Source organism: Ctenopharyngodon idella, chromosome 7, assembly GCF_019924925.1.
Source record: "Ctenopharyngodon idella isolate HZGC_01 chromosome 7, HZGC01, whole genome shotgun sequence".
NCBI lineage: Eukaryota > Metazoa > Chordata > Actinopteri > Cypriniformes > Xenocyprididae > Ctenopharyngodon > Ctenopharyngodon idella.
Genome location: NC_067226.1, coordinates 12,310,936 through 12,325,042, shown reverse-complemented (window position 1 = coordinate 12,325,042; position 14,107 = coordinate 12,310,936). Strand labels below are relative to the sequence as shown.

Here is a 14,107-nt window from a genome sequence, read left to right as displayed (position 1 = left end):
GAGGATTAAAGGAGAGGAGGTCAACAAAGAAAAAGAAGGATGAAGGCGCAGAGAGAGTGGATGCTAGTGCTAGACAAACAATGTAAAAAGGGGGAAAAGAAAGAGCAGTGGAGAAAAGGAGAGCAGTCAGAAAGGGAGAGAGGGAGTGGAAAGGGTAGAGAAGAAAGCAATAAGAGGGAGAGATAATAAAGTGGTGGAATTACTTTTTCTCCAAACACTCCACGTATTCCTTCTTCTTCCTGCGGCTTTCCTGTGCTGAGATCTAAGACAAAAATATGCATCTACTTTAGCATATACATATATATATATATATATATATATATATATATATGCACAAATATCATATAATAGGAGGATCTGCCTGAATTGATATTAATATTATGTGATCATAAGTAATACCTTGTTTTTTATTTTCCTGCGCACCCGTTTGAGGGCTTTCTCCTCGGTTTTGGTGAGCGGTAGTTTGTTGGGGACAGGATATCCCTCAGCGATCAAAGTCCTCTTCTCTTCCTCTGTCAGCATCAAAGGGCCTGATGTTCCTTGCAGCTTCTGCATTACAAGTCAGGGTTTTAAATCTGTGTAGTTGTGCTTAAAATGTATGTGTATAAAAATGTCCATTTGGATTGTATATAATGAGCATGCTGTGTCACATGCTGCATTGCGTGTGACTCACATGCGGGGCAGTGAGGAGAGGGGACGAGGAGATGGCTGTGGAGGTTCGGGCCTGTAGCCGGGCCGGGCTGGAGGGAGGCAGTGAATGTGGGCTCTGCAGCTGGCCAGGGCTTAATGGTGGCAGTGAATGTGGGCTCTGGGACCCATCGCTGTCGCTTCCATGGCTGCTGGGAGGAGTTGGCGGCAACCGCAGATGTTCATCTGTTGGGGACACAGAGATAATCTTGACGCACCTTAAACAACTGTGACTCGTTCATTTCTGACATTCACTTTCAAGCATTTCAATCATCAGGTTTAATTCCATACACATGCTATATCCGTCAAAAGTTAAAATGGGCAATGAATCTTTGAGCAACGACAGGCCAAAGTGTGAAACTGAAATTCAGTCCATTCACCTGTCGTCAAGAAAAGCCAATAAAGTCTAATCCTTTGGGAATTTCACACACAGCACATGCATGCACAATGATTATAAGTGTGGTGGTGAGTGTTGGAGTCATCATGTGTTTAGTCTGGCGATGTCCCAGCATATACACAGAACTGCTTTAATGCTGTTGTTTCTGGATGAGCAGAATAAAAAACGCCACACTGCCAGATAGATGGCGCACACACAACGCCTCCAGGTGTTACAGGTTGCTTGCCATTAGTAGATTTTCATCTAAAATGACATATGGTGAACTGAGGGGACAGTCACACTGGAGAAACTTAGACTCTTTTATAGTCTTTTTAGTGCCTTTTCTTAGCAGCACACTAGTCGTAGAGGTAGGACTTAACTTGAAATCTTAGTATTGTAATCTTGGTATTAGGAGCTCAGATTCTAAAAGTTGTTTAGAACCAACAACATCAAACATTAATGATTGTATTAAATACCAGAAAAGTCTATATCACAATAATCCAGTTGCTTACACTACCGTTCAAACGATTCTTTTTTTTTTTTTTTTTTTTTTTACAAATGTGTATTTTATTCAGCAAGGATAAGCTGTTCTTTCCAACTTTCTATTCATCAAAGAATCCTGAAAAAAAAATCAGCACAACAGTTGTCGACATTGATAATAATAAGAAATGTTTCATGAGCAACAGATCAGCTTATTAGAATGATTTCTGAAGGATCATGTGAGTATCTGGAGTAATAGCTGCTGACAATACAGCCACCACATAAATAAATTACATTTTATATGAAAATAGAAAAAAGTTTTTAAAATTTTAATCATAATTCACAATATTACTGTTTTACTCTATTTTTGATTAAATAAATGCAGTCTTGGTGAGCATAAGAAACTTCTTTCAAAAACTCATTCTTCAAAAACAAAATCTTATCGACCCCAAACGTTTGAACACTAGTGTACAGTAGGAACTAAGCAAATGCTTATGTGCACACACACACACACACACACACACACACACACACACACACACACACACACACACACACACAATAATACAGACATGCACCAACCTAAAAAAAAAAACATAACAAAAAAAAAAAAAACAGTAAATAAATAAATTTTACCACAGTATTCAGAAAATACCAGGGTCTGTTTTCATCAATAGGCCATTCAGAAAGGGCTAAGGCTGAGATTTGAGAGATTGTCAAACACATGCAAAAGTTAAATAAAGAAACACTCACACTAAGCCTCATTTCCTCTGGAAAAGAAACATACCATTAGAGTATTTATAACCCTGAACTGACCTTAGAGTGAGGGAGCAGAATAAAAGAGGGCTAATTTGCTTAGTGGAAGAACTGCACTGGCCATACTGTATGTGGCAACTAAGTGCTACAGTATATGTTGAGTACGTTAGCTTGTCATTGTGTACCTAAAGTAGAGGTGCATGCTATTTAGCCTTTTATTTGGAGGACAGTCCTGTTGAAAAGTGCAGAATTGTGGTGTTTTCAATGTTGGCCCCCAGCATAGGTTGCTCGTATGCTAGTGTACCTACTAGGCTTTTTAACTAGCTAAACCAGCAAGACTCCCTTGGTCACACAGCTTCATCATAAAGACCATGCTGTTTGACAGCAGGACTGAAGAGAGATTGCACACCCACCTGAGGGCACATTGAGGAACTGGTTCACCTCTCTGGGCTCTGCTTTGATGGCAGGAATGGAGTTTGAGCTCAGGCCTTTGGAACCCTAACAGAACAAGAAAAACAGCAAAACAGTCATTAATGTAAACATGGAATCTAAATTTAATGCACTATTTAATGCACATTCCTGGTCCCAAACAATTCATCTATGCATGTTTTGTCTTTAATACAAATTTTTATCAATTTTAGTACTTGCTCTCCTCTAAAATTACATTCTTTTGCTGCTGATAAATTTAATTATCCTGTTTCACTCAGAAATACATCACATTCAAAAAGTAAAATGGAATTCACACTTACAAACCACATAACAGATGCTTATACACTTAAGTGTTTCTCAAAGAAGCATACTTTCTGTTTCCTAAGTGCAAGCTACAGCAATATATGGGATAAAGACATCATTCAGCTTTATCTGAGAGTCTTTGATGATATCAGGCTGCAGGGGTCTGTAGTATTTGATGATATTTGATGGTACTGAACTGTTAAGGTACTGGACTAAATGTGCTCCATGCTGGATGTCTGAGACAGTAAACACAGCTGAAGGCAGACTCAAACTGTTTACACTGACAGAGCAAAGGCTACCCGCCTGTTAACCACACACAGTCTGGCCAGCGACCAACCATCATGTACAAAGAGAGGTGACATGAGCCTCAGATTAGAGGGGCTGCTGTACCCTTCGATTCTCTTCACGCCCCCCTCTCATTATTTTCTGGGTCAGTGGGTGGAATTCCCCACCAACTTGAGCTGGTAAAGGCCTTTGTACAAAAATATTTGAATACTGTAAAACTTAATGATTGCAGAGGTGTGCTATTGGCTAGAAAGTTGTCAGTCTATATTATAACTTGCAATGCTGTAAGCCATGACACTGTCCTATCTGGGGTTTCTAATGTATCCTTATGTGTATTCAGAGACTGAACATTACCTACACAGAATCACACGAGCACAAGTGCTGATATGCAATTAATAGTCACACAAACAGTGAAAATGTGATTTTGTTAGAACAGTTCAATAAACGAGTTGATGTTGAGAAACGAACATTTTAGACACAATAAATCCATTTACTTATCTGATCTGCCAACAAAAACTGTTCCAGACAAACCCAAAGCAAAAATAATCGTTTCCTCACCGAGCAACATACAGCAGTGGTGTTTTGTTCCTGAATATATCAGTGGTCTTTAATGAATCAGCTGAGTCAATGATTCAATGACGCACTCATAAAGACAATCGCTTGTTTAGCTGCAGAATTAATCAGTGCTTTGAACCAAACGGTTAAGTTAATGATTCAATGAATCACTCATAAAGACAATTCCTGTGTCTGAATATCCCTATACAGTACTTCCCTGCTAAATAGTAGGCTTGAAAAAAGTAGTTTGTCCAAATTTATAGTATTCATAAAACAGTAGGCGAAAAGGAACTGGATGACCTACTACTTCCCCTAAGACTCCGAAGTGTGTATCTGATCTGAGAGGAGCTGTAAATGACAGTGATGCCGTAAGTCACATTACAAAGAAAATTTGGGGATGTAGTATGTCTGGATTTTATTCATACTACACACATTTGTACTATACAGAACATACTTTTTAACGGTCCAATGTAGTACCTACTCAGAAAGTATGCACATAGTCACTTGTTGTCACATAGGCCTATTGGCGTAATGATTTAACCTGCAGAAAGAGTCACTGAAAACCCTCCACCACTACACAGACTCATAGCCTGTCAGCCTCAAATCCAAAGGTTTTATAAAATAATATAGATACAAATAAACTGTAAATACACAAAAACAGAATCTTTCCGAATTGCAATGTAAACACACTTTAAATAGCTAATAAAATGTACCTTCCTTCCCTTCTAGTAGAGCTTCATTAAAATTAAACAACAGCAAAATCAGGTCATATTCTGTTTTAGTTGGACCACAAACTTGGATTGCTTCAACATTCCAAGGTGGCCTTAAAAAAGGCTCCAATGCAGTGCCTGAGGATTATGTAATATATGCAGTTCATGAATTATAGTTATTATGGTGCACCGTTTCTTAATGCCATGTTATATATGGTTTGTGTTTATCTGGTGAGAGCTGTTCTTCCTGTGGCACACGGTCTCACTGTCTTTATGAGGACACTCTCCAGTACAGCTGCACTGACAGTCCAGCTGAACCCAGTGGGAAGTCAGAACAGCTTTATGCCATGCCCTTCTTAAATAAAGGACATGTGCTTATATAACCCCATCCATCCAGAATATTATTTTAATCTAGACAAGTTATTCTTGACAGCACTTTGTTGAGAATGTTTAAGCCCTCGTTCTGTGTTTGCTTATCAGGTATATTCACACAGCACACAACCGCTGTCATCCAGCTCCCCGGAGAGGGCAGAGTTTATGGGAGTTGGGGGAAAGTCTGGCCTGAGTTAGTGTCAAGTCAGGAAGAAGAGAGAAGTTCCATGGCTCTGATGCTCATAGAGAGTCGTTGCCAGATCCGTAAGGCCTCAGCAGCCACAAAGAACTAATCTACTCTCAACTCAACACTGATGCTGTTGGAGCCGATTCCCATGCTTCAGTGAGTTCAACTCCTCACACACACACTCGTACTGCGAACATGTTCGCTGGGCAGAGAAGTGGAGCAAACTGCCAGCTGAGCAAAAGAGCACATGATGCATATGTGTGTGCGTGTGGTTTTCATTGTCATACTAACACAATGGTCCCTCTGGTGCACAGTGTATGCAAGGTTCACCATCATCAGATATTTTTTCAAGATTAGTGGTATAATGCATGGCTGTATGCAGGGTTTAGAAATATTGAGGTACAAAAACTGAGCTTGCTTGGGGTGGGGGTAGAAAGATTTTGATTTCCCTTACTTACATATGTGCATTTTAAGATTTCTGGAGGGCAAAAATTAGATAACAATAGCTTGTAAAACCTATGGTCATGAGAAATGTCATGAAAAATAGCATTTGTAATGACCAAATTAATAGGTAAATGATAACAGAATGATAAAATTCATTTATATATATATATATATATGTGTGTGTGTGTGTGTGTGTGTGTGTGTGTGTGTGTGTGTGTGTGTGTGTGTGTGTGTGTGTGTGAATTATTGCTTTAAATTTTGAGCACAGACCAGGCCTGGACATATCAATATACAGACACTTGGGGGTTTCTTGTCAAAAAATGAAAAATTAAAGGAATAAAGTATGAGATGAATAAAGAAAATTAGTTTAAAACTAATTGTAAAGTAAAGAATTTATTGTAAAGTAAAGAATTTATTGTAAAGTAATGCATTTTATCTATTTGCAAATATTTTTATATTGATTGTCCTAACCACAACCTACAGTCTAAAAAATGCTGGGTTGTTTCAACCCAAATTTGGGTCAAATATGAACAAACCCAACCATTGGGTTAAAAATGTAATTTAAAAATTCAACAGTTGGATTTGTCCATTTTTGACCCAAATTTGGGTTGAAACAACCCAGCATTTTTTAGAGTGTATAAAGACACTTGTCAAAGCCACACATTTTACCATGTTCTAGTGTAGGTCTGAGGACGATAAATTAATTTACTGAAAGGCTATCAAAAAATGTAACAAAGTTCATTAAAATCATTCACAATATGCACACATTTATTCTTATGCCTAATAGGCTGAAAACAGCTCCGGTTGAGCTGTTTGCATCCCCATATTACTGTCTGTCATTTTAACATTTCTATCGTAAGACAGCTCTCAAACATTAAATCTTATATTTAACATATAAATTTTTGACCATTAAAACTGTTGTGATTAAAACTCATGATTCTGTAAAAATGTAATGCCTGCCTTCTTTGATTTGATTGTCCATCACATTTATTTTGACATTGACAAGCACTGATCAACTCATGAGAAAGTAGGCTATTTAGTCACTGTACGATATCTTTGCAGCCCCAAAGTACAGTTATTATTAGCCAATTATTTAATAACTATTATACACCTCAGAAGAAATACAGAGGTCAGGACCCTGGGGACCCCAATGCTGGATACGGCCATGGTAAGACGACCATGAAGAATCATTGTTTTACAGTGTGAAAAAGGGAGCTGTAATAACCTTACCTTTTCCCCTGTGTGGTTCCTCTGTGGCGGAGGGGCAAGAGTGAGGGGGTGTGAGCAGGTGCTGGTGTTGGCCAGAGGGGACGCTGTATCAGGGCAGTTCTCTGACATCAGGCTGGGCTCCTGCTTCACTAGAATGGCTGTAAGATCCTGACTGAACGACCACATGCCTTCTGATTCTGAGGAGAGAAATAACATGCTCAAAATAAAAAAACAGAAAACAGATGAAAAGGACTAAGGTCTGTTAAGTTGTAATGGTTTCATTAAAGTTTTGTTGAAATGATTGAAATGATCTGGGGGTTGACATATGGAATGACAGCACTTATTAACTAAAGTCTCCCAGAAGACACAACATTAAAACAGGGAGAGCAACAGAAAACAAGGCACTTAAGGCAAGAGAAGTGACACAACAGCTAAAGACGTCCACAAAAATAGCTCCGAAGTCATGCGAGAATGGCGGACCCTAAGTCCTAAGTCCCCCCATATATTTTAACAGCCCAAAAATAAATATATTAATAAATTGTTTAATTTATTGCAGTGTACAAGACATTTAGTAATGTAATGGATCTGTGTGCTTAAAAAAAAGTATTAAAATATCATGCAGGATTGTAACGTCATGCAGCACAATGTAATCAAAGAGTGATATTTTCAGGAAAGTGACGAATTTCACACTCCAGACCCCATGGAGGGGTTTCATATAGAAGCTGTTATGATGCAGGTGAGGAGGACAGACTCAGTTAATGACCGGAAGGTTAAAGCAAAATGGCTTCTCTTTATACTGTTAACACAAAAGCCCATGTGGTGGGAGGGGGCAGGTGAGAGACTGGGGGCATGTAGGGTGGCTAGAGAACAGCTCTACAGGTCTGGACACTTCAAAGGGGAGGAAAGCACTGCAAATTGTGGCAGCCCTCGTTATCACATTGCCTTCGGTAGCATTCGTGTACAGGCTCCACTGCAGGATCGATAAAACATTATGCGGCCTTGTAAAAGAAGGATAGCAGGTTTTTCATGTTAGTCCTCTGTTAGGGAAGGACATCAGCAGGAGTCTGATTACAACAGGAGAGCAAAGCTCTTTAGGAGTTCTGCTGTTCTGTGGAGAGCACTGGATTTTATACTTCATAGCTCTCTGTCTGTGGGGAACCTCTGTAAAAGTGCCCAAACTATCAGTCCAGTAGGCAGATTACACCTTAAGACTCTGTTCTTCAACAGGGTGCACTAAAGCAAACACACTCTTATGCACAGTCTCTATTGTGAATAAGGGATTAGTTTTCTTTACAGGTTTTTCAAACATGATTAGACCAAATACACACTTTCTCAAAAAATCTGATATGTCAGAGGGGTTATCTCCATCTCTTGGATCTATAAGGAATGTCTCATTCTCATCTTCACTCTCTTTATATACTAAAAAAAGAGTTTATGGACATCCCTGTTGAAATTACCAGCTTACACCAGCACCAAACCAGCACTAACCATTATAAACCAACCTGGGTTTGATGGTGGCCAGCACAAATGGAAAAACTTTGCTCATAAAGCTGGTCAACCAGCAAAATCTTTCTGAATAGGCTGGTTGACCTAAGAAGTCTTGCTGGTTGAACTAGTTAAGTAGTACAACAACATCCAAAACAAAACATAAATATTTTAAATATGCAGATCCAAAAACTAAAGTCAGTAGCAATGATACGGACCAATCAATTTTAGCATTCACAATCACATTAAAAGTTTTCTTTCAGACTCTTTCATTTGATTAAAATCATACCAGTCAAATTCAGCAAAGTCATACTATCAGATCTTGATAAGGTGACAGCAGCTCGTTTTGTTCAGCATGTATGCGTGGTAATCAGTAATTGGCCAAAAATTCTGAAAGACGCAGGTGACGCACAGCACACTGTGTCATGTATACTCAAACAGACAGATGAAGACTGTAGCTTGATTACGCAAAAACCTGCTGCCAGCTCAATTATAACTGTGTATGTAAACATACCTGTCACTGCTATGGATTAAAAAAAAAATGGACAAAAGTTGTTTTAATTTTACATGCAAATCTCCAAAGTCCCTCCTTATACTCTACAGATGCTACTGTGTCCTGCCCATAGGGCACTGTAAGGCTTTGATGTCTCTCAGGACAGCAGGTATCATAGTGGGGCGACTCTAGGCCGGCAGAGACGGAAGAGCGATGCTCATTAGCGGGTTTAAAGTTACTGCACAGCAACAGGAGACAAAGTAGTGAACCAGTCAGTGCTTACTTTAACTGCCCCCTAAAGCCACTCACAGTCTTTATAGGGGCAGGTTTATGGGTCAGAGGGGATATCACATACTACTGAAACACCTGAAATCATTGTGGTCATCTAAACTCCCTACACTCTCAAAGAAAAAAAAAGTGCAAAAAATGTACATATAGTACAACAGCTTGTCGCTGGGATGGTACTCTCAAAGGGATCTTTGTAACTTATTTACCTTTAAAATGTACTTAATACTGGATTAATATTATGTTAATTTTAATAATAATTTTAGGTCTAATGTTTATAAATGGCAGGTTTGAACAGTGAACAGTGAACAATGAACAGTTTTTCTAGTTATTTCCATCCTCGACATGAGGCGAGATTATCTATAGTTGGCCTGTCGCTGCCACTACTCTTTCACGAGACCAAAACAGATTTTTATTTTATCTTGTGTTACGTTTTTTTTTTCAGTGTTGCAAGCATCCTAGTAAAACATATGCAACACTATGTCTTATCCTGGACAGAGATGGAATGAAGATAATATAAATTTGTCTGTATAGATGGCTGAAATATATTTGACAGCTTATCTTAATACCTCATGCCTGAAAATTGTATAATTTAATTTAAAGTTAATTGTTAAAATTTTGTTAATTCAGGTTAAACAATTATTTTCTGTATTTTTTACAGTTATTTTTATATGAATTACACTGTATTTCTACAATGACAATATTGTTCAGATATCAGCCGCTCTGCTTTTTTAACAAGTCGCACCCTGCTAATATGGTTGTACCCCTAAAGTATAAATGCTGCTGTAATCCTAAAGGAACATGTTTGCAAATTTTTCCATCAGTTCTTTGAACTAGAAGGCACAGAGAAAGAAACAAGAGTGTTCAGAAAGACTCAGAGCAGTAAAGTCTGGCTAAATGGATCGAGAAATCCTGCAGCACCTCCATGCTTCTTTAAGGCTTTGTTGATTTAAAGCCTGACTGGAAAGAAGGAGCAGTCTGCGCACACACTCTCCTCACATAGTCAACCTAAGTTCAGGATGATGCAACTCTCGGAGCCACCCCCACCAAATTCTCCATCTGAAGCTGGAAACCAGATCCCTTTTTTATTTTATGGATGTCTACAGTTCCTTGGCCTGATCATGGCATGTGTGAGAAAGAGAGAGAGAGCCAGACGGACGAACTGACAGAAAGAGTGAGCGAGTGTGAGTGTTGGCTGTCTTCCTGGAATTCCCAGCTTCCAATGGTAGACTGAGCTCTTGGCTAGAGCTTTGTCAAGGAACCCTGTGCTGCACGGGTGCTCCGGGTGATAAGGAGGAGAGATGCAGAGAAAAGAAAGAGACTTTACAGAAAAACAAATCTGCTGATAGATGATTCTTTGATCCATGTCGTTTATCAGGACTGTAAAATCTTCTCCTGATAATCTAGCACGGAGAGCTGATTTTCAGCATGGATAGATGACAAGAAATAAGAGGAAAGAATAGGGTATGCTAAGCTGGTTGCTAACCTGCATCATCATCTGATTTGATGGGCATGGAGGGGCTCTGAGGGGCAGAGTCACCACTGAGAGAGTAGCTGTGTTCTGCCTGGATAGCTGGGTTTGGAGGGTCCAGATCCATATCTAACAATGGGTTCCTCTCCGCCAACAGATGATCATCAAAGAAACTGTTGAAAAGGTCATTGGAGAAGTCCTCCATCTGCTCGGAGAAGTGCTAAGGGGGAGAGACCACAAAAAAGATACATTTTATGTGAAACGAAAATAGAAAATATATTTTTTTTTCTATTTGCATCTTATTTTTTGTTATAATACATTTTATTAATTGCCCTGTTTACACCTGGTATTAAGATGTGTTTTGGTCAATCTGATCACAAGTAGACGAGGGAGACACATTCCTGTTTACAGCTGGTGTTTTAATCCGTCTCTTTTGTCCACTTTCAACCACTTCTATCCTGATTTCTTTGAGGGGAGGGTCTATGGGAGGATAAATATATGGGCTTTTTCAGATCTTTCGATCAAATGTATGAAATAAGCTCACGCCATTTACATATGAACGCATCAAAGCTGACGGAAAAACACAGAGAGCAGCAGCTTTCTTTCTGCTCTCATAGCCACAAAACCAAGTCGAACTCGGTGAGTGCGTGTTAGAAATCAGGAATGGTGAGAGAACATTGTGCTTATTACGTTTTCATCTTCAAACCAAACTTGGGTCTCCAGCCGACAAAGTTTAAATCCCGTCTGGCTAGCGCACATCCCATAAAGTTTACGCATTAGGTCAGTATGTGGAGAGCAGCCAGTCTTTTGCGCTGTTCAAACACATTCGACCACATGAGCGTCTACGCTACGAAAGCAATCCAGTCAAGTGTGTTTTCGAGTACCTCTGGAAGTGGTCGAAAGTGGACAACTTAAAATGTTTTAGCCCTGTTTACACGTGTATTTAGCGTTGTCCACTTGTGATCCAATCGACCAAAACGCATCTTATACCAGGTGTAAACAGGGCCTCAGGAAGTCTAGTGACCACTTTTGTGGAAGCTAATCAGTACCCAAAAAAAATTATTAAAATAAAGAGTTATGCAAGAACAAATACTAATTTGGCTGAATTCATCCCACTCCCTGATCATGTTATGATAAGCAAAGATCAACTCAAATAACATCTTGAGATGCTAATTTGATATACAGCCTCTTTTAAAATGATCATTTAAATAACCACTGTTAAAATTCAGAGGAACAGTAAATAAACCCCTCATATCATTTAGCTTAAAGTGTGTCTGAATGGTAGACCAAAAAAAGAGATATGCATTCTTATATGCATTTAGAATGTGTCGTCACTATACCAATGGAAGAACGTGTGCACGTGTTTCTGCACTGAGGGTATGCGAATGTGTGTTTGCCGAGCGAGGGTGTGACAAAGGTGTGAGAGGACCTGATCATGTTTACATCCTGGTGAATGGGGACAGGTGTGTGAATGGCACACCTGTAGGGCAGTGAGCACATAAACCAGATACTATCCACATAACACACACGCACACATCCACGCATCCACACTCCCTGCACCTGTGTGAATTCCCACACAAACCCCTAACCACTGCGAGACTTTGTGAAGAGAAGACTGAGAAAGCTGGGCTGTTATGAATGTTTACTCTGGCTGTCCAGTCTACCAAACAGAGACAAACCTGAATTGAGAACAAGAGAGAATGGAGTTCAGTACACTGTTAAAAATAAAGGTTCTTTATTGGCATTGATAGTTCCATGAAAAACTTTTAACATCCATAGAACCTTTCCATTATATAAAAGTTTGTTTATATTGGGAAAAAAAATTAAAATGTTCTTCACACAAAGAACAAATGGTTCTTTTGAAAAAAGAGCCATTTACCAAAAATGGTTCTTCTATGTCATCACTGCAAAAAAGCTTTATTTTTAAGAGTGAAGTTTTCAGTATCTAGTAAAACTTATTCATCACCATATGGATGTATAAGCAGAGGAAACAAACGCTGCAATGACAGTTATCCGTATTGTTTGATGAATGACATCCTGGGAACACCCTGATGATAGAGTTCACGAAATGACGCAGCTCTCCTGCCATCAGTGCCAAGCTAATCACTACAGTTAAGAATGACCGTATAAACATACCCACCCTAAAACTTTGATGTTTGTCAAATGTTCCTGCTCCTGGATGTGTGGGGCGGATATGTTTACAGACTTGATTAATCCAAACTGAAGGTGCTATTTCACAACAGTGAGCTGCATATGCATGCAGTCTGAGTGTGTCTTTTAAGTTGCTTAATTGTGCCAAAAAAACATTGTCAATTAATCTACTACCCTAAAAAAAATGCAAACATAATATGAAGGACCGTTGGTAGAAACCTGCATTCACGTGTGCAACTTTTCTGTCTGTGTGGTCCTGTCTGTTATCAGAGCAGACAGTCAGAATACTTCTCTAATCGGCTTTATCTCTTTGTAGAGCACTTTCCTGTTATGACAAGTGTCAGTTAAAAGTTTTTTTTCTGTGGTGTCTGTCTGGTTTTCAGTTAACCTTACAGGAGCCAATGGTAATGATGCAATGCTGGGGTGCTGATGCAAGAGTCCTGAAATTCCACATCTGGAAAGCTCCTTTAAGGAAGAATTCCAGAAGAACTTGGAAGAACTGGAAGAATGTGTCTCTGTCATTAGGGTCAGATTTTAGAAGAAATGACAAGAAGTCATATCTCACACTTAAAGGTCACCGCTCAACTTTAAAAAGTAGAATGATGATATTATGATTATTAAATTAAAGGATTAGTTCACTTGAGAATTAAAATTTCCTGATAATTTACTCACCCCCATGTCATTCAAGATGTTCATGTTTTTCTTTAGTCAGTCGAAAAGAAATTAGGGTTTTTGAGGAAAACATTCCAGGATTTTTCTCCATATAGTGGACTTACCTGGGTACAATGGGTTAAAGGTCAAAAATTACAGTTTCAGTGCAGCTTCAACGGGCTCTAGATGATCCCAGACGAGGAATGAGGGTCTTATCTAGCGAAACGATCAGTCATTTTATATACTTTTTAACCACAAATGCTTATCTTGCACTGCCCTGCAATGTGCCATGCATTACGTAATCACATTGGAAAGGTCACGTGTGACATGAGAAAAAGTACAGAGCAAGTGTTTACAAAGTGAACGTGCAAAGACTAAGTCAAACGCCCTTTACAAAAAAAAAAAAAAAAGGTAAAACAACGATGTCGGACGATTTTGAATTTGGAGGAGATAATGAGATGGAGTTTTTCGCCCTACTCAGTACTTACACCTACGTCATGTGTGACCTTTCCAACGTGATTACGTAATGCGCATCACAGAGCAATGCAAGACGAGCATTTGTGGTTATTTTTTTATTTTTTTAGAAAATGACCAATTGTTTTGCTAGACAAGACCCTTATTCTTCGTCTGGGATCGTGTAGAGCCCTTTAAAGAGACCTTCAACACATTGGTAGCCCTTGAAGTCCACTATATGGAGAAAAATCCTGGAATGTTTTTCAAAAAAAACCTTTTGACTAAAGAAAGAAAGAAAGACATAAACATCTTGGATGACATGGGA

At 39.0% G+C, this 14,107-nt stretch overlaps 1 protein-coding gene across 2 annotated transcripts in view; it reads right to left on the bottom strand.

Moving 5' to 3' along the window:
- The window catches only part of creb3l1 (cAMP responsive element binding protein 3-like 1), a 34,803-nt gene that overhangs the window by 8,367 nt on the left and 12,329 nt on the right, over nt 1-14,107 (bottom strand). For both annotated transcript variants that reach the window (XM_051901025.1, XM_051901026.1), the window contains exons 2-7: nt 10,543-10,747; nt 6,815-6,990; nt 2,713-2,797; nt 674-873; nt 400-549; nt 204-262 (exon numbers count right to left, since the gene is read on the bottom strand). In XM_051901025.1, coding sequence (XP_051756985.1) covers nt 204-262; nt 400-549; nt 674-873; nt 2,713-2,797; nt 6,815-6,990; nt 10,543-10,747 — 875 coding nt within the window. The remainder of the gene's footprint in view (nt 1-203; nt 263-399; nt 550-673; nt 874-2,712; nt 2,798-6,814; nt 6,991-10,542; nt 10,748-14,107) is intronic.